The sequence below is a fragment of the Diabrotica virgifera genome, chromosome 6 (genome assembly GCF_917563875.1).
Source record: "Diabrotica virgifera virgifera chromosome 6, PGI_DIABVI_V3a".
NCBI classification, from domain to species: domain Eukaryota; kingdom Metazoa; phylum Arthropoda; class Insecta; order Coleoptera; family Chrysomelidae; genus Diabrotica; species Diabrotica virgifera.
In genome coordinates this window covers 8,245,679-8,267,217 of record NC_065448.1, presented here as the reverse complement: position 1 = coordinate 8,267,217, position 21,539 = coordinate 8,245,679, and the positions used below count along the sequence as shown (strand labels likewise).

The 21,539-nt window shown below is 31.4% G+C and overlaps 2 protein-coding genes across 2 annotated transcripts; one reads left to right on the top strand and one right to left on the bottom strand.

Moving 5' to 3' along the window:
* The first annotated feature begins 798 nt into the window (after positions 1-798).
* Positions 799-7,079, top strand: LOC114331987 (probable NADH dehydrogenase [ubiquinone] iron-sulfur protein 6, mitochondrial). The gene is made up of 3 exons (XM_028281682.1): positions 799-1,003; positions 6,678-6,854; positions 6,916-7,079. Exons 1-3 carry the CDS (start codon positions 815-817, stop codon positions 6,982-6,984), a joined length of 435 nt encoding a protein of 144 aa, XP_028137483.1. The 5' UTR covers positions 799-814; the 3' UTR covers positions 6,985-7,079.
* A 5,340-nt stretch (positions 7,080-12,419) lies between these two features.
* Positions 12,420-21,539, bottom strand: LOC114331976 (uncharacterized). The gene is made up of 4 exons (XM_028281672.2): positions 21,216-21,539; positions 20,779-20,966; positions 15,513-15,563; positions 12,420-12,652 (listed from the first exon to the last, which is right to left on the bottom strand). The coding sequence occupies exons 1-4, from the start codon at positions 21,400-21,402 to the stop codon at positions 12,569-12,571; spliced, it is 510 nt and encodes a 169-aa protein (XP_028137473.1). The 5' UTR covers positions 21,403-21,539; the 3' UTR covers positions 12,420-12,568.

Sequence of the window (21,539 nt, the reverse complement as noted above, 5' to 3'; positions counted from 1 at the left end):
AAAATTAGATTTAGGTTACACAATTGATAAGTGGGCAACTCTAAAGAAAAGGCGAATAATTTTAAAATAACATTTTAGGGCTTAAATAAAATGGAAGAATACGTAATATCGTCCTTTTTTGTAAATAGTCTTTCAGGTAACAGGATTAGGACAAAAAATCTCCAGAGTTTTTCTTTTTTATTTTTTTTTAAACTGCCGACGTTTCGACTTTTTTTAAAATGTGTAGTCTTTTTCTTTGTCCTAATCCTGTTAATCTAAACAACTACTTATGTAAATATAATACGTATGAAATAAGGTAATGTTATAAAAACGCTGTGTATTTATTTTATGTTGTGATTATAGTAAAGTTATTACTTACATAAAATATGTTTATTATTATAATAACTAATTATTCTGAATTTTGGAAAAAGGTGTACCTATGTAAATAAAATAAAGTATGAGAGTTGGGAATATTTTTCATTCTCCCCCCCCCCAAAAAAAGCTCTCGCGACACCACTGCCCGGTACGGACATGTCAAAAGAGCAGACAAAAACGTTGGATAAACAGAAACAGAGTGGAGCCCGATATGAAGAAGAAAGAGAGGCAGGCCCCGAAGATCTTTCAAAGATGAAACGGACTAAACAAAAGGAAGAAGAAATGTACAGGAAGGGGACTAGAACAACAGAAAGAACTGGAGAGAACGGTTTGATGAAGGAATACAGTGAAAACTGAAAATCAGTCTTTCAGTTCTGAATGTCCCTTTGAATAAATTATTATTGGCTGTATATACTAACAAATAATGACCGAAATTGAGCGTAAAAGAAGAAGAAAATGTATGGTTACAGTCTCACCTGAGTTATGTCATAGGAAAATCATTTCAATCAAAATAATGGTAAAAATGTCTCAAGTAAAATTATTGGCCCAGCTTTCAGAGAGAATTCTTCTGAGACAAAGCATTGCTACACCAGCTGTGAGATGTATGTCAGATTGGGTACCTAAGGAAAAAGAAACACACACTGGACAGGTTGGTTAACACAAATTATAAATTTATTAATTTCATACACTTAAAGCCCTTTACAGTATTAACCCTTAACCAAAAAGGTCACATTTTTGACATAGATGGAAAGGTCCCGTCTCATAGATCTTCTTCTTTAAGTACCGTGCCCAAATTTTTAGGCCTGGGTAGCTTCCATAACAATTTGCCGATATCGTTCTCGATCTTGTGCGGCATGTAACAATTGATCTGCTGATAAGCCAGTCCATTGACGAAGGTTTCGTCTCATAGATGATTCTATATATTTTTTCGAGGAACTAGCAAGAGCTTTTTTTAATGACAGGTTTAAATGTCTTCTTACTTAATAAAGTTGACTTCATTGTCTTTACAAAGAGATGCTTATTGTATCGTCCTTCAGGAGAATATGGATCGCACAAGGATAGAGATTATTTTTATTTATTAAATTTTTATAAAAAATATATTCCACCTAGCTCAGATTCGAACTCACAACCGTTGTGTCCAATGGTAGGCTCTCTTACCACTGAGCCACAGAGGGATCTAGCTGTAGCTAACAATAAGGACTTACGAACACAAACATACAGGTGTCATCTCACAAACTACTCTCACTTTATTTTATCTTATATTTAAAGCACAAGTTCTCATATTGATTCGAAATTCAATGGTATTCGAAAACTCTCTCTGAATTTACTAAAGCTAGTTTTTTCACAGTTGATTATCGTGATTGTGTAGAGAAACATACTGCGGTCGGTCAAGCGAAACGTAGAACAGGCGGTACTGACAGCTTGTCAAAGTTGCTTACCTGCGGAGGTAATTAAATCCATTTACTAAGGCTGAAAATCAGTACACACATTCTAAATTGAATATAAATAAAAGTTATTACAGTCAAGTCAGCTGTATGACGGGACAGAGACGGTCAGTCGGCCCCTATGAATGTACATGGTTATTCACTATATTTTGACCCCCTTGTAAGCTGCTTTATTTACAGAATTAGATAAAAATGTAAAATACAAAAGTTATTCGATTTTTTAATTATGATTTTTTGACATATCATACTAGTGACGTCATCCATTTGGGCGTGATGATGTAATCAACTATTTTGTTAAATGAGAATAGGGGCCATGTGCTAGCTCATTTGAAAGGTTATTCAATTCTCTGTGCAGTAATATAAACATTAAGATCATTATTTATACAGGGTGTCCAAAAAAAATTTTGAAATTAATTTAAATAAAAAAAAAGAATGTGTGTGTACTGTGTACGCACGTAAGAATATATTCTTCTATTATATAATAGGTAATTTAAACGAAGTAAATATACTTAAAAGGTTATTTGTACTTATTTTATTTAAAAATCAAACTAACTTTCTTATCTACCACTTTCAAAAAAGAAGAATATCTTCAAAAATTATATAATAATATACCTACAATCATAAAATCTATAAAAAAAAAATAAAAAAATAATAACTTGCTTGGGGCTTGAACCCACTTCACGTCTACCGCGCCATACAAAAGCTGACGGTATTTCAAACTGCACCACATTCGCGTATACGTCATGTGGGAATATACACAAACTAAACGTTTACACCATAAATTTATATGAATTTAATAAAATTATTAGTTTGATTTTTGTCGAAATAAAATACAACAAAATATAGAGTAAGAAAACAATATATGAGATGAAGATTTGTAGAAAGTTTGTTCGTAATCAGATTATGTAAATTAAAGCATTGCCTACTAATAGGTAACTACATTATTTTGTTTACATTTTCCAAATAGATAGGTATTGAAACTATTAGGTATTTCCAACTGAAACATTTAGAATTACGTATCTGCGGCTTTTCAAAACTATTTAAAAAGTCACTATAATTATAAATTTGATTTTATTTCTGTCCACACATCAATAAAAACTAATATTATACAATATTTTTGTTTACCGATAACCTCCATATTGAACAATTATTGACAGATCATTTCAAAATTTCAACACCCAATCAGAGCCCGTATAACGATTAATACCATACTGTCGGTGTGCGCATGCGCGCGTATCAATCAAATTTTACCCTCAATCGATTCGCCACTAAAGAAGAATATCTTCAAAAAAATTTTGGACACCCTGTATAAAGAATCATGTTAATGTTTATATTACTGAATGGGGAATTGAATAACCTTTTAAATAAGCTAGCACACGATCCCTATTCTCATTTAAAAAAATAGTCGATTATCATCACGCCCAGATGGATGACGTCACTAGTACGATATATATGTCAAAAAATCATAATTTAAAAATTGAATAAGTTTTGTATTTTACATTTTTTTCTAATTCTGTAAATAAAGAAGTTTAGAGGGGGGTCAAAATATAGTGAATACCCCTGTACATTCATGGGGCCGACTGACCGGCTCTGTCCCGTCATACAGCTGACCGACTATAATAACTTTTATTTATATTTATTTATTTATTTTTTTTATTTATTTATTATTAGACGGGAAACCCCCATTACAAAAAAAAAATAGTACATTTTTGATTAAAGGCTATATCAAAACTAATCTAAATAGCATCCTATTAAAAAAAGCTTAAAAGATACATATAGGTACAAATATATCACATACAGAATGAACAAAAAGTTATTTAAATAATAAATCCATTAGGTACATAAGTTATCACTAATAAACTGGCACATATGTAATAGCAATATAACATTAACATATTTCCAAAAGAGTTCTCTTAAATGACTGAAAAGAGTTATTAAACACATCCAATCTATCTTCTCTATTCATAAACTCTAGGGATCGATTCATGAATGAGTGTCTACCATAATTTGTTGCATGAAAGCCAATAAAAAATAAGTTATTTTGTCGAAGCATTCTCTGTGGAACAGCAAATTTGATTTGTGAAAGAATTTCTGAACATGATATATTTCCATTCAATAGTTTGAAAACAAAGCAAATATCAAACATGGTTCTTCTCTTCTCTAATGTATCCAGTTTAAGATACCTTAAAATATGAGAATAGTTGTGGTCAGGAATCATATTCAGATTGAACATATAATTATAATATCGTAGGAATTTATGTTGCACACTCTCCAGTAACGACTTATAGACATTATACTGAGGAGACCAGATAATTGACCCATATTCAAGCTGTGATCTGACCAACCCAACATATACTGTCTTCACTGCCTCCAAAGATAACCCTTTACAATTTCTTAGTGTAAAACCTAACATCCTGTTCGCTTTTACTGCTAGTTTATCTATATGATCACTAAAATTCAGTTTGGAGTCAAATAGTATACCCAAGTCTTTAGCTACCTCATTTATTTTAAGATTTTGCCCATTTATAGAATAGAATGATGGTATTCTATTTTTTTTCCTATGAAATGAAATCTGAAAGCATTTATCAATATTAAGGTCTAAGAGATTATGTTCACACCACTGAGAAAGACTATCCAAATCTTTTTGTAGTAAACTAATGTCAAGATCATTACGTATAGTTAAAAATAATTTGAGATCATCAGCAAACATGAGAAAGTCACAATACTTCAAGACCTTTTTGAGGTCATTAACAAACAGGTTAAATAACAAAGGAGAGCAGTGTCCCCCCTGAGGAACCCCTGAACATACCTCAATCACTCTAGATATAAAGTTACCGATTTTAACTACTAGCCTTCTATCGCACAAAAAACTACGCAACCATTCCACCAATCTATCAGAGAAACCTATATTTCTCAGCTTCTCAACCAATAACAAGTGATTGACCTTATCAAATGCCTTGGAGAAGTCAGTATACACAGCATCAACTTGATACCCCCTCTCCAAGGCATCCAACAACCTACCATGGTATAGAAGCAAGTTGGTCATTGTGGAATGACCTCCTCTAAAACCATGCTGTTCATCAATAATGATGTGTTTGCAATGCCAGTTCAAATAATTATACATGAGACTATCAAATAATTTTGGGATAGATGATTGTATGGATACACTACGATAGTTTTTTACATCATTTCTGGAGCCTGTTTTAAATATAGGCGAGATATAACTTTCTTTCCAGATATGGGGAAAAATTCCAGTAGATAGAGACAAATTAAACAGTTTACACAATGGCTGAGATAATGAATATTTGCACTGTTTTAAAACAAGATTTGGAATGCCATCAGCCCCAATCATTAGCTTATTAGGAAGAGTCCCTAACTTTTCGAAAACCTCAGATACACATATCACAGGACAATCTATGTTAATTTGGCTATAAAATTTTTCAGGAGACATTGCCTTTGCATTTGAGAAGACTGTAGAAAAGTGATTAGCAAATAAGTCAACAATTTGTTGACCATTGGTAGCAACTGAATTATTTAGAACCATGTTTTTCGGAATATTACTTGATGTTCTCCTACCACTAATGAATTTCCAAAAATTCTTTGGATTACTAATCAAATCCCTATTTACAGATGTCAGATAATTTTTGTGACACTCTTGACTCAATCGTTTACATTGTGCTCTCAACATACTAAATTCATGATAGTCCCTTTCACTATAAGACAGCTTATATTTTTTATGTTTACTCTTTTTTAGTGATATCAATTCTCTTAATTCCCTAGAGAAGAAAGAGGGATAGCTGGATGTTCTAAATTTTTTCTGTGGAATAAAACATTGAATACCAAAAGTTAAGATATTATAAAAATCTGACACAACAGTGTCAATATCATTATGTATAAATATATTGTCCCAGTTTACTGAAAATAAGTAATCATTTAGACCCCATTTATATGTATTCAATTTAGAATATGTGTACTGATTTTAAGCCTTAGTAAATGGATTTAATCACATCCGCAGGTAAGCAACTTTGACAAGCTGTCAATACCACCTGTTCTACGTTTCGCTTGACCGAACGCAGTATGTTTCTCTACATAATCACAGTAATCAACTGTGAAATGACTAGCTTTAATAAATTCAGAGAAATTTTTCAACGCTGCCTCTTGGACTATAACTGACTAGTCAGATTAGGATTAGGAGAAGTGATTAACTTACCAGTTATGGAAAATCAGAGATAATGGGTTTGTTCTAGCATCAGTTTCAAACGATTTGAAACTATCAGAAATATGCGCTTTTGTTTAATGGCGTTCAAGCACACAAATTACTAGTTTGAAACTACTAGTCGAGCGTTCTAACAAAAGTAAATTTTGATTTGGAAACTGGTTTAAAACAGTCAAGAGTTTGCGGATTTTGTTCAGATTTTCAGTTTGTGAGTTGCACAGTGGAATTCTTTGTTTGACGTTTATAAATTTTAAATTAAAGTAATATGTTCTGACTATGTTACTTGCCATTAATTATTTACGTTTATAACATTAGTTTTCAGTAATTAGCATAAATCTTAAAAATTTGGTATTTACTTTTAACCTCTTAACCTCTTTGGTATTTACTCCGATAAAAAAGCATTCTAGCAAAAAACAGTTTGTTACCAGTTTGTGGATTGAACATGCGCAGTAAAATAATCTGGTGTCAAACCATACAAAACTACATGCTAGAGCAAACCTAATAACAAATGTATATTGAAGCTCGTCTCACAGACGGGATCTTTCAGGTTAAGAGTGTTAAACTTTGTCTAAACAATAACTAGATGAACATATTAATAAAATTTAATACCTATCTTGTATAAACTAGAGTATATCAATAAAATCACCTACCTATTCTTTCAGAAATGGGCTTCTGATGACTACAGATTATCTAGATTTGTAGACAGGCCAAAACATGTCAATCCAAACTTCGCAATCAATCTTGTTAATGAAGTTCCCCCAAAGGCATGTAAAGATCGTGTAGTATGGTGTGATGGAGGTAGTGGCCCCGAAGGTCATCCAAAAGTATACATCAACTTGGTATGTTAACAAATCAATGTATTATTGATGTTTGCAAATTTGTGATAAATATATTTTTTAGGACAAACCCGGCAATCATGCCTGTGGATATTGTGGATTGAGGTTTTATAGGGAAGAACACCATCATTAATTATTGCATCGCAAAGTTTTTTTATTTAGAACTAAATTAATAGATATATAAAAAATGTATTGAAGAAAACAAATAAAAGTATGTGAATGTGTTTATATTATTGTTCTTTTTTATTCTTGTCTCAAAAGAATGGGGCTACACATTAACACTATTCAAACTAAGTATATGAAGGTGACAAATAATAAGCAAGTAGCAAAACTCGAAGATCTAACAGTTAGATCATATATTTTCAAAAGAGTAATAGATTTCATATATCTAGGCTCACAAATCAACCAAAAGAATACAGTAACTGCAGAAATTAACAGACATATATTTATATACCTAGCAAATTGAGCATACTATGGATTAAAGAAACTTTTAACATCAAACATAGTCACAAAAAGAACGAAAATATCAATTAATATCCAGGATTTATCAAGCCCTTCCTCAGTTATGTGTAAGAAACGTGGATATTGACAAAAAGTGATGAAGAATGTGCCAGCTGTTTTGAACATAAAATCCTCAGACATGTTTATAAAGATGTGCAGGAAATGGATTATGGACTAGGCGCTATAATTTTGAGCTTTGCCACCTTTATAGTGAATCTAGTATTGGTAGTTCCATTAAAATAAACAGGCTGCAGTGGCTAAATCGTTTAGAGAGAATGAACGAGATGGAGCTGTTGAAACACATTTAAAGACCAAGTCAAAGATGACTTACAAATGTAAAGAGTAGAAGCTGATCCTAGAACAGGCCAAGACCCACTATGGGTTGTAAAGATAATGATGATATATCTTCAGAAATGTATAGATTTTTGGTTTTTGAAATAAGTCTGCATCATATCATTTAAATGAAGAAAGTATAAAATACATAAACAAAACCAAAGGCAAACCTCAATTTTTTTCACTAAATCGTACATGCTTAATAAATCAATTTAAGTTGTATAGAATCGTCATGTGCAAGGTAACAAACTAATAAATGACACATACAAACAATAGAAGACAAGAAAATTATAGTAGGGGAGGAAAGTATGCTAAATTTGCAGTCACTCGAGCGCTTTGGGGACCTATTGGGTTGTGATTATTAGGTCCTAAAACCAAGAAAAGTTAAGTAAATTTTTTCATTTTAGTGGGGACTTTCCATTCTTTTATTTAATTTTCCATTTCCAACAATCGTTTTTTTTTTCGATTATAGCGCCATCTATCCATAATTCAAAAGATGTTTCGAATAAAAGTTGCTTATTTGTACGTAAAGAATTCAAATCTGCAATAAAAAAAGGCTTTCGCAAAAACTATAAATAAGCATCCTAAAGACATAAATTCGATTTACTTTATCATTAAAGCATTAAAATTATTTTTATTTCAAATTAATATTTTTTGGATTTATTTTTTTTTATTATTTTTATTTTTTAATCGCCATAAGTCAGAAATTTTAGGGCGCGTGAGTTATTTAGACCTTTTTTTGTTAACATTATCAATAAAGTTGGGTGCGCAAGTGTTTTTCTACCTTGACAGTCTGAAATAACCAAGTACTTTTTATTATTGTATACATAGTTACAAATACCTATCTACCTCTCATAACACATGTAAAAATTTGTTGGCCTATATGGAGTATATGGGTTTAAAGAATCATTTATTAGTGTAGTATTTTTTAATAACCTACTTATTGTACTATAAATAGTTATTTATGATATAAGTGTTAAAAGTACACGTTAAAGTTTGCAGAATGAGCGATAGCGAGTTCTGCAATTCACATGAGTGCCTTAAAAATGTACTTTTTAACACGCATATCATACAATATTTTTTCTACAAACGTAATTACAGGACAATATCTACAAAAACTTTTACTTGAACTTGACTGACATTCCAATTTTATATTTTTTTGACATTACATCAAAATTGCATATACGGTCAATACGAACTGCAGTGCCTTAAAAATTTTTTAAAGCACTATTGCCTTAGTAGCATTTTTAACGCTCGTATGGAGTGCTAAAAATTGCATTTTTAACACGGTTGTAGAAAAAATAATTTATCTATCTATCTACTATAAGTATACCATGTTTGTGACTTGTCTATGTCATGTAAATGATACAAAAAGATCAATAAATTTATCTATCTATCTATCTATGGTAAGTTGCCTTTAAAAGTCTCCATCTAAGAAACCTTTTTAAGTTTGCTATAAAACTGCCTGCACTTAAAATGTCTTTTAACATGGTTTTAATAAGCACCTTTAAAACCAGTTGCTTAAGAAAACAAAGTTTTAAGAAGGTTTTTATTTTTGGTTTTATTGACCTCTTTCAGAGTGGGCCCTTTTATGCTGAAAGCGGTTTTATTGCAACCTTAAGGTTTACTTAAAAACCAAATGGTTTTAATTTTAGTTTTATTCTACAGTTTTAAAGCATCCTTAAAAGACTTAATAAACCCGTTCGGTGCTACTTGGGTAAGGGTTAAACTTGCCGTGTCCCATATACGAGAGACGCATATATTCACTTGCATCAAAACGTAATTTAGGGCAGGAAACGTATTTATATTCATTTTTATAAATATTTAATAAAACGTTTATCTTGTGTGCTTGTTTATTCAATTTTGCACTAACGAACTTGTTTACCACAAAAGTCGGGAAATGCATAGATGCGCGGAAGTGTTAAACGGAAGGGCAATGCCCAAAATCCCCCGTATATGAGGCAAGAAAACTTTTGCGCGTATATGCGGTTCCCGACGTTAAAGGGTTAAGCAAAAAAGGCATTTTTTTCAATATTGCGAAAAAAACTAAACATTGTAGATAAAAACGTTCAACAGATGGCTTTCTTGAAAATACTTACCTTTTAAAGTAAGATTTTCTGAATTAAAAAATGTTTATAAACAATAAATGACCAAGTTGTTTCTTGCATGCGATGGCCATTGAATTTTGTGTCGAAAAATTTACCCATATGTTCAAGATTGAGGCTGTATCATTCAGGATATTTCCCTCCCCTTACAGCTACCTATTCTTGGAGAGAAAGACTTTGCTTAAACTAATTGCTCATTTTGTTTAGATTTCTGTAGAACTTTAGAGTTTCGTTTACTTTGTTACGAAAGTAGTCGAGTTACTTTGCTTTTAGCTACAGGATTACGGTCCTTGAACCCAACATTAAAAAAAAATTATTAACAACTCTCTCATGAGATTTTTTTTATTCAGTTATTCATGTTAAATCAAAATAATTTTTATACACTGTGCGTTATAGAAAACGGGCACCCTAAAAAATAGGTCATTTTTGAGGTCGCGTATCTCCTAAACCTGTTGTCCGATTTAACCCTCGTAAGGCGGTGCTTAGATTCTTACGTAAACAACGGTGCGGGGTGCATTTGCACCCCGTCCGTATATCCATTTTTTTTATATGTAAACGTCGGGAAAATTGATTTGAAAGATAATTAGGACTTGTTTATTATACTATGAAACAATTTTACAAAGTACTCATTTCTTCTTAAAAAAAATTATTATCGTTGCAAGACAAACACATGAAATTTTTCACAGAGTGAGCAACAAAAAGTTTTTACACAGAATACAGTTATGCCGAAACTTTCGTTCTTTTTCTCTGACATAAGTGACACCGACCTTGTCCCCCTGCTCTGTTAGCTCCAGGTGAAACATTAGAAACGTGAAATTCAGGATATGAAATTTTCATCATTTTTTGCACCTTACAATCATTTTTCCAAAAAAGCACGTAAACGCAAAGAGTTTTAAATGCCGTAAGAGGTGGAATGCGTTTAGAATTGAATTTAATGCGAATAAAAAAATGGACAAAAATCAAAAAAAATTATTGAAAAAAATAGGTGAGAAGGAGATCTGGGGTGCTGCTGCACCCCACACCGCCTTACGAGGGTTAAGTGATTTTTTGAATAATATGTTATAGCCTTATTCTTTGTCAATATCCTGTAATAATATTTTTGCTAAACAGGTAAATTTTCATTGTATACCGGGTGTACGAATCAAACTGTGTTTTTTCTCAAAGTTCGCAACACCCTGTAGAATATCCTAGCATTTATAAAATACTGAAATTAAAACCCAACTACAGCCTCGGATTTTCTCAACATTCTGTTTTTTGATGCATTCGCTTATGTTGGATAATACAAAAGTTAGGTACTTTAACAACTAGCCATGTTCTTTTTCAATACAGGGTGTTTCTAAACAAGTGCGACAAACTTTAAGGGGTAATTCTGCATGAAAAAATAATGACAGTTTGCTTTATAAACATATGTCCGCAAATGCTTCGTTTCCGAGATACGGGATGTTGAATTTTTTCTTACAAACTGACGATTTATTTATTGCTTTAAAACCGGTTGAGATATGCAAATGAAATTTGCTGGGTTTTAAGACGTAGTTATTGCACATTTTTTGACATACAATTAAGAATTTTATATTCACCATTGGCGTGCATACGGGTAATAAGATCGGTCATATTACTGGTATGCAAGCCAATAGTGAATATAAAATTCTTAATTGCAAGTCAAAACATTCGCAATAACTATTCTCTTAAAACCTACCAAATTTCATTTGCATATCTCAACCGGTTTTAGGGCAATACCGTTTTTTCATGCAGAATTGCCTTTAAAGTTTGTCGCACTTATTTAAAAACAACTTATACTGATGAAAAGAACATGACTAGTTGTTGAAGTACATAACTTTTGTATTATCCAACATAAGAGAATGAATCAAAAAACAGAATGTTAAGAAAACCTGAGGCTATAGTTGGGTTTTAATTTCAGTATTTTATAAATGCTAGAATATTCCACAGGGTGTTGCGAACTTTAAGAAAAAAACACAGTTTTATTCGTACACCCGGTATACAATGAAAATTTACCTGTTTAGCAAAACTATTATTATAGGGATATTGACAAAGAATAAGGCTATAACATATTCAAAAAATCACTTAAATCGGCCAACAGGTTTAGCAGATATGCGACATTAAAAATGACCCATTTTTTAGGGTGCCCGTTTTTTATGACGCGCAGTGTATTTGGACAACTCGGAAAATTTTCGGGAGGGCATCCGCCAACTGGAGTACCCTTACAAACTTGTCGGAACAATATTTAAGTATTTTTATCAAACAATCCTGCAAAAAATCATTTATGACTCCATGGAGCGCCCCCTATTGGGGGTTACACGCATCATAAAGAGATTTATACCCCCACAGCTGATTTTTGCAGGATTGTTTGATAAAAATATTTACAATTAACCGGTAATATTGTCTGACAAATTTTTAAGGGTCTGACGCACCAAAGTTTAGAAACGTCTATATGTATTTACGAAACACCTCCTCCCGAAAATTTTGCAAAATAGAAAAGTTGTCTGAGTCGACATGAATAATTGATTAAAAAAAGTCCCATGAGGAAGGTATTATTTTTTTAATGGTGGGCCTAAGGACTATTAGCTTTCAATAAAAAAATTCACTACAATGAGCTAAAATAAATAAAAAACATTTTTTAAATAAAAATATATTTAAAAACTTCCATATAAAAACAAAAGGCAGCAAAATATCTAAATCTATATAGATAGTATAAAAACGATTTTAAATACAAAATCTTAGTCTATATGTGGACGGATTGTTACAAAATAAAATAATGCCTTAAGGCCACAACAGTTCAATATTGGGAGACTGTAACTTCTTTATCACCTTGTATTGGGAATGAACTACAATCCATAAATAAATCTGAAAAAAAAACAATATATTAATTTCATCCATTTGTTTTAATAGTTAATTTGATATTATGTGCAAAAATTCAGTAGGTAGGTATGACAATTTCATCTCAGAAAACTAAAATAATAGTAATCAGTAAAGAACCAATCAGATGCAAAATCTAGGGCGCTCAGTAAAAAAGTATAACTCAATTTTATCAACTTTTCAGGAGAAGCAAAAAGCGATAATTATTTGACACTAGCTTCCTAGCCGGCAGACTTCGTACTGCCTCAATAGATAAAAACAAACTTTTGTATACAATAAACTTAAAATAAACAAAAGGAATTCGTAATTAATAAACCAAAAATGCTAGGTGTGAATGAGGTTTTTTTACTATTTTTAATTAATGACACATGCTCTTTGAAGTAATAAAGTTTAGTTAGAAGTAACAAAATAAAGTTTGTAGTGCAACAGTTACAATCTTAAATTTGTTTATCTTATAATGAATATAACAGCTTTATTTTATCTACATTCAAAACAACCCTGTATTTATGATTGGGTTCGGGGTGGATCCAACTCTATAGGTGTTGATTAAATAAAATTAAATTAAAATTAAATAAAAAAGTAAATGAAGTAAATTAAAATTGAATAAAAGTAAATAAAAATAAATAAAACTGAATAAAATTAAATAAAATTATTGAAATTAGATAAAAATAAATAAAATTTAATAAAATAAAAAAATAAATGGAATTAAAAAATTAAATAATATAAAACAAAACGAAAATAAATAAAATACTTAAATTAAATGAAATTAAACAAAATTATTTAAAATTAAATCAAATTTTATAATTTTGCTGCTTGTTCTTTTCGTGTGATCAGAATTTTTTTCCTGCTTACGGTTCGTCAGAAAAGTTCCATTTAGAGATATTTTTTGAAAATTTCGCAAAATTAAAAAATTCATATATTGTCCAATTTGAGGCCCAAAGTTAAACTGTTCCACTTCTCTTCTATGAAATTTGTCGCTCGTTCTTCTTCTGTCCTCAAAATATTTCTACGGCTTGAGATATTGTATTTTGAACACCGATTGCGCTAGAGAAAAAATTTTAGTACGGTTCTGCTCGGAATTCAGCAAGGAGTACCTACTTAATTTCGTATTTTTCACGTCATTATTATGAGAGTTATGGTGTCATCGGCAACCCCCCTTGTGACGTACGGGTACGAAAAATAGATAACAACCTATTCTCAGTCCTGTCGAATATAGGAGTAAAATATAAAAATTATAAAAATCGGACAAACCGTTTCGGAGGAGTATGGCAACAAACACTCTCAAAAGAGCATTTTATAGATACATATCTATATTATAGTTGTAAAAATTTTGGTGACCAATAAAATGACTATATAAAACCGTATAAACCTTTCCTGAACTTCTACAAATAATTCAACATCAAAATTACCCAAATCGGTGCAGCCATTATCGAGTTTTAGCGAGGCACACGAACAGCAATCGATTTTTATATAAGATATCTACTACCAATTTTATCTATGGCCAAATGATTTTATTTATTTTATATTACCATATTGACTTGTTCTATTGATTCCAAGGTAAAGATATAGTCCTTTATAGTCTTTTTCAGCACAAATAATATTTTGACCAGTTTTGACTTATACTCTTTTATTGACTTATACTCTTTGGATGGTGAAATGATTGTGAAAAGCAATAGTTTTAAGTACCTAGGATCGGTATTACAGAGTAATGGAGAAATAGATGGAGATGCATGCAGTAGAATTAGGGCTGGATGGATAAAGTGGAAAGAAGCAAGTGGTGTGTTGTGTGACAGAAAAATTCCAATGACGCTGAAGGGGAAATTCTATAAAACAGCCATAAGACCGGCTATGATGTACGGAACTGAATGTTGGGCAGTGAAAAAGAAAGAGGAACAACGAATGCATGTGGCGGAAATGAGAATGCTTAGATGGATGAGTGGAGTGACAAAGAAGGATAAAACTAGAAATGGGTATATTAGGGGAAGTCTAGGTGTGGCACCAATTGATGCCAAAATGAGAGAGCATTGGTTAAGATGGTTTGGTCATGTTCAACGTCGAGACGTTAATCACCCAATACGAAGAATAGCTGAAGTGCAGATTCCTGGAAGGAGTAGGAGAGGAAGACCAAAGAAGACCTGGGGGAGACGATAATTCAGGACATGTCGGTAAAGGGGATTAACATTGATATGACCCAAGATAGAATTGTGTGGAGGAATGCAATTAGGGAAGCCGACCCCACATAGGGATAAGGCAAAGAGAATGATGACTCTTTTTACTGAGCACCCTAGAAATAGTTATCGATGCCATCAGTATTGAACAAGTAATGGAAATAAAATGTCTTGGAATTACATTGTCCAGCTATGGAGACCCGGACAAAGAAGTGAGAAATCAAGTACAAAAAGCAAATAGACTTGCAGGACGGCCTAATAAGACTATAATATGGCAAAACTGACAGATTAACACTGAGATGAAGTCAAGAATTTATAAAGCCAGTGTAAGACCAATAATGACATATGCCTCAGAAACAAGACATGATACAGCCACAACACAAAGACTACTGGAAATAGCAGAGATGAAAGTACTTAGAAGAATTAGGTACAGGAAATACTCTGTGAGATCGAAATAGGAGTGAAAGCAGAATGGGGGAGACACGTGTAGTCAAAAGATAAGGAAGAGAAGAGATGAATCACTAATCGGTAGAAGTATCGGCTGACTGCGCCAAAAATGGAGTGACAACCTTCCATAGCGGTATCAATCCGCAAATGAACAAGCAGAATTACTTATAAAGAGGAAGAAGTGCAAGAATACCTTTTTACCTATTTTACATAAAAATATTAGGTTAACTTACATTATAGCCCATCCAAAGCCATATAATTGTGGCATATAGTACTGTTTCAAGCTAAAAAAGATAAAAATATTAAATAAATAATATATCATAATTTTAAATTCTATGTAGACCTTTAATAAATGTAAGATGAAAACATTTTTATATTTAAAATTCAGTTTTCGTCGTATTAGAGGTAAAACTCACTAAGTGCACATTTTTGTGATGTTGACGTTTTCATCATTTGTACTCAATACGGTACCACAGTACTGTCCAGCCATGGAAAAATCACCAAAAGCCTTCTAATTGCTGAGATAATCTATGGCAGGGGTGGCCAAACTGCGGCTCGCGAGCCACATGCGGCTCTTTGAAGGATTACTTGTGGCTCTCGATTGTACCCGAATTATTTTTCAATTTTGTATTAGATATGATTTAAAAAAATTAGTATCGTTGCATAATATGTGTTTCAAAATGTCTTTTAATTTACTGACAACAAACATGAAAGACTTTGTAACAAATTCCATTTCCATCCAAGATAAGAATGATATGACACATCAAAAACTGCGCTAACGAACATTACATGAGAGTGACGCAATGTAAAAGTCAGTAATCAACCGAATCCAGACCGATTTTTGTATAACTCTTGCTACAGATGTAATTTGTAATGTGTATTAGGTACACATTTTGCATTTAAGTCATTTTACTCGACTTAGAAAAATTTTTTTACCATATTATACTAGAAAAACTTAACGAGTAGGTATATAAAAAAGCCGGAAGGAATATTGACCGAACTCCAAAATAGATTTGAAGACTTAAAATATGTTAAATCGTCTCTTCATTTTTTTCCGAATTCATTTGAAATGAACATAGTTCATAAGGTGAATTTTTTATTATTACCAATATATGACCCAAACAACATCTGGAGAATTAAAATTAATAGAGACGCAAGAAGGTCAAGCACGAAAATAAAACTATAAGTCGACAACGAATACCGAATTTTGGAAATTTGTACCAGAATCCAAGAAGGTACCCTAAAAAAGAATGCTTGTCGAATTATTTCCATATTAGGAACAACATACTTGTGTGGACCATTTTATTCCATTTTATAATTCGTGAAATCCTAACACCGATCAATATTACCTAACTAGCATCTAAAAGAATTACTGAGAAGTCACATATTAGTCACCAAATTCTAAAGAATTATCAAAAGAAGGAAAACAAAAATGTAATTAAGTTTAAATATTTCGTAATTGTATTTCGGTTTTCAGTAAGTAAAAGTTCTGTTAAAAAAATTGTAAATACCTTCTATACATAGATACTTTTTGAATAAGTATTTTATTGCGGCTCGCGAAAAACTTCAACTTGTGAAAAGTGGCTCGGCCTATTAAGAAGCTTGGCCACCCCTGATCTATGGCATAATTCACTAATCCCATTATTGCGAATTTCAGTTTCTAGGTAAAACAAATTTAAAAACTTATTATTGTATTTAGTGAATTTTTCCTTACAATCTGGATCATCAAATCGGTACTTACTTAGTGATCTTTCAAACAATATATTAGTAAAAAAACTGTGTGGATCTTGTTCTAGTCTCACACAAATAAGATGGATTGAAATATTTTTTTCGACTGGGAAACTGCTACCAAATTAAAGCACCAGATGGAAAATATTAATCGAGAAAATCTTTATTTTTGCTTATTAACAGACGAGAGATGTTCTATGTACTTTAAATTTATACAATCTCTTTTTTTTTTACTTTTACTTGACGTTATTTGCTCAAATATGTAAAAATTTTATGCAAATAAAAATTATTCTATTCTATTCTATTCTAGAGATTTATGGTTACACTAATATTTGTTACCAAAAATTTTAATTAAATAAGTATTTTCTAAAAAAAATTATATAATAATATACTTACAATCATAAAATCTATAAAAAAAAATAAAAAAATGATATAACTTGCATTGGGCTTGAACCTACTTCCTGTGTATCCTGTCGTACGAGAGTCGAAGCGATTTCAAACTGCACCACCTTGGCGTATACGTCATGTGGGAATATACACAAACTGAACAACTTTTTGACATTTTGTTTATATGAATTTTTATTAGTTTGATTTTTGTCGAATTAAAATACAACAATATATAGAGTAAGAAAACGATACATTAGATGAAAATTTGTAGAAAGTTTGTTCATAATCAGATTATGTAAATTAAAGCTTTTTATGTCTCTTTTCATAAAAAAGCTTTTTCTAATCCTTTTATGTCTCTTTTCATAGATTCAATTATTCTTACAACACATTTATTCCTAGAGCTCTTCTATTAGCTAACTCATTAAATAACCTCGAAATTTTTAATATATCAGTTTCCCGCTTCAAAAACCATATTTCTTCTCTAACTTTTTAACATTTTCGGTCAGAGCTTTTGTATTGTGGTTGGTGTTACATGACATGTACGTATTAGATAACTCAAAACCGTTATACCTTGGAACATTTCTGAATTGATTTAGGTGATATCTTTTGTTTGTAATTGTACTGACCTATATGTTATCTTATGCTTTTTTTTTCTTTTTCTTTTTTGTAACTATACTACTCATAGAATTATTTTCTCTCAAATCACTTTGCTATGTTATATTATGATAATTTATGTTATATAATTGGTTAACATTAATGTTATATAATTGTATAATTATGTTATATAATTTAGAACACTGTAACATTTATATCTGAATAGGGCTTGCCTGTGAATAAATAAATAAATAAATAAAAAAGCATTGCCTACTAGGGGTATAGCATAGCAAGTACTAGGTAAGTACATTATTTTTTTTACATTTTCCAAATAGGTATGAAGATAATTTTTTATTGGAATACAACTGAAACATTTAGAATTACGTACCTGTGGCTTTTCAAAACTATTTAAAAAGTCACTATAATTATAAAGGGCCTAGCCGGGTAAGATGGTGAAAAGTGCCCCCAACTCGATTTAAATTCCATATAGGCCACTTTTTAGCACATATAGAGGAACTCACTTTCTCAAATTTTTAGCCCCCTAGGTGGTCACGTGACCCCCCTAGAGCCTAATTAGGCTTTTTAGGTTTTTATTTTTTATCTCAGCCGCATCAAGAGCTAGCCAAAAACTGTATTTAAAAAAGTTGTAAGTTTCAAAAAGATCTATATGAAAATTTTTTTTTTTATTTTTTGGCGGGAAATTCGAATTTTTAGAACAATTTTAAACTTTTAAATAACTCTGAAAAAGAAACTAAGACATTCGTTTTTACGAAAATCAATTATAACGTGTATTTTTGCACAATCTTTCACCCTGAATTTTTTCAGATTTTTTAAATCGGTGAAACGTACCTTTAAAAATAAAAAACCGCATTTTTTCGGTTTTTTTTTTCATTTTTTGATACAATTTTATACATATATTTCAAAAAAGGTAACACCGTCACTAGTATAGGTAAAAAACTGAAAAATAATTGGGGTTTGCTTTATAAAAATTTTTTGTAACGCCATCCATTTTCAAGATACAGGGCGTTGAAGAAAACAAAATTTTACACATTTTTTACGATTTTGCTGAAACTACTGGCAACATTGTAATAAAACTTGGCGGGTTTTAAGAGGTAGTTATTGTGCATGTTTTGACATACAATTAAGGATTTGATATTCATCATTGGCGCGCATGGGGGTAATGGTCTGAACTTTTTAAAGAATAAAGATAGTACGCCACTGACATATTGTAAATTATCAATCGTTTTTGAATTCCTCGTTCAATTTGTGACAAAAAATCTATCTTCTTATTTTTTCATACGACGCACCATTTTTATTCAAAAAATAAAAGATCTTAATCCTTACAAAGCATTCGAACTTCTAGTAGTTTCTACATCTACATACATAAACTCGTACATCCATTATAAAAATTAATTCAAATACTTTAGAAGCGTTAAGATATTTTATTTTTTGCAACAAAACGGCGCGTCATATGAAAAAATGGGAAGATAGATTTTAGAGGAATTCAAAAATGATTGTTAATTTGAAATATGTCAGTGGCGTACCATCTTTTTTTCTTTAAAAATTCAGGCCATTACCCGTATGCGCGCCAATGATGAATATAAAATTCTTAGTTGTATGTCAAAAAATGCACAATAACTAACTCTTAAAACCTGCCAAATTTTATTGCAATGTTGCCAGTAATTTCGGCAAAATCGTAAAAAATGTGTAAAATTTTGTTTTCTTCAACGCCCTGTATCTTGAAAATGGATGGCGTTACAAAAAAAAATTATTAAGCAAACCCCAATTATTTTTCATTTTTTTACGTATTCTAGTGACGGTGTTACCTTTTTTGAAAAATATGTACAAAATTGTATCAAAAAACGAAAAAAAAAACCGAAAAAATGCGGTTTTTTATTTTTAAAGGTACGTTTCACCAATTTTAAAAATCTGAAAAAATTCAGGGTGAAAGATTGTGCAAAAATACACATTATAATTGATTTTCGTAAAAACGAGTGTCTTAGTTTTTTTTTCAGAGTTATTTAAAAGTTTAAAATTGTTCTAAAAATTCGAATTTCCCGCCAAAAAATAAAAAAAATTTTTTTCATATAGATCTTTTTGAAACTTACAACTTTTTTAAATAAAGTTTTTGGCTAGCTCTTGACGCGGCTGAGATAAAAAATAAAAACCTAAAAAGCCTAATTAGGCTCTAGGGGGGTCACGTGACCACCTAGGGAGCTAAAAATTTCAGAAAGTGAGTTCTTCTATATGTGCTAAAAAGTGACCTATATGGAATTTAAAATGAGTTGGGGGCACTTTTCACCATCTTACCCGGCTAGGCCCTTTGATTTTATTTCTGTCCTCACAACAATAAAAACTAATATATTATACAACATTTTTGTTTACCGATAACCTCCATATTGACAGATCATTTCAACACCCAATCAGAGCCCGTATAAAGACTAATACCAAACTGTCGGTGTGCGCATCCGCGCATATCAATATAAATTCACCCTCAATCTCAATCGCGCCTAAAGAAGTATAACTTCAATAATGAGTTAAAAACTGAAAATACTTTTGAATTTATTAAAGAAAAACATACGCTGGGGTCACAATTTCCCCCGCTTGGTCATCCAAAGGATAAAGTTAATAAATTCCAATATTCAAGTAAGGTGAATTTAAAAACCAATTTGTTCCTTTAAATCAATTTTACTCCACTTTCTGAAAAGTGTAGTTAGTGAGTTTTACTTTTAATACGATGATTTACATCCACAAATACATAACATGGACACTTCAAATAATACAACTTACATAAATATAATATCCTCCGATCAGCCACATGCCAAACACAAGTTGAAACAAAATAGCAAATCCAAAACCGACCATCCATGGCACCATAAACCCTCTTACCAGTTGCCTTATACCATACACTAGTGAAACAGCTGATGCAATCAACAATACGAAATAGAGTATAATGAAAGTTCCCACAACTTGCATGGCTACAAAAACACAAATAAAGCTTAAAGGGGCCCACAAACTGCATTATAGCTCGACGAGCAAGTCAATGAAATTCGTTTCATATTTGGACAAACTAATAAACAAAACTGAAGTGTGTGTGCAACTTGTGTTCGTCTTTTTTGTTTGAACAGACTTGCTCTTCGAGCAATAAAGCAATTTGTGGACCCCTTAACACATAGGGCTTAACACTGCATCAATGAAATAAACAACAAACTAGTGTGAATACTTACACAATCTCACATCAGCTTCAAATAAGGGGTTATATAGCTGTGTGGAATCTCCACCTGCCATGTTAAATATAACAAAAGTCGTTAAAACAATGCTCATCGCTCCAGTGTAATAAGCAATTGCATTGCAACCTGATCTCAGATTATCAGTCCAAATGCATGGAGACCAACATGAATTTACCAGTACCATTTTTTGTAATTAATGTGCTGCCAAGCAAGACCTAAAAATTGAAGTGGATTGAAGACTATTTTGGAAACTTTAATGAATTAATCATTAATTTGACTAATAATGGCACACCCTACTGTTCATAGATAAATAATATATAG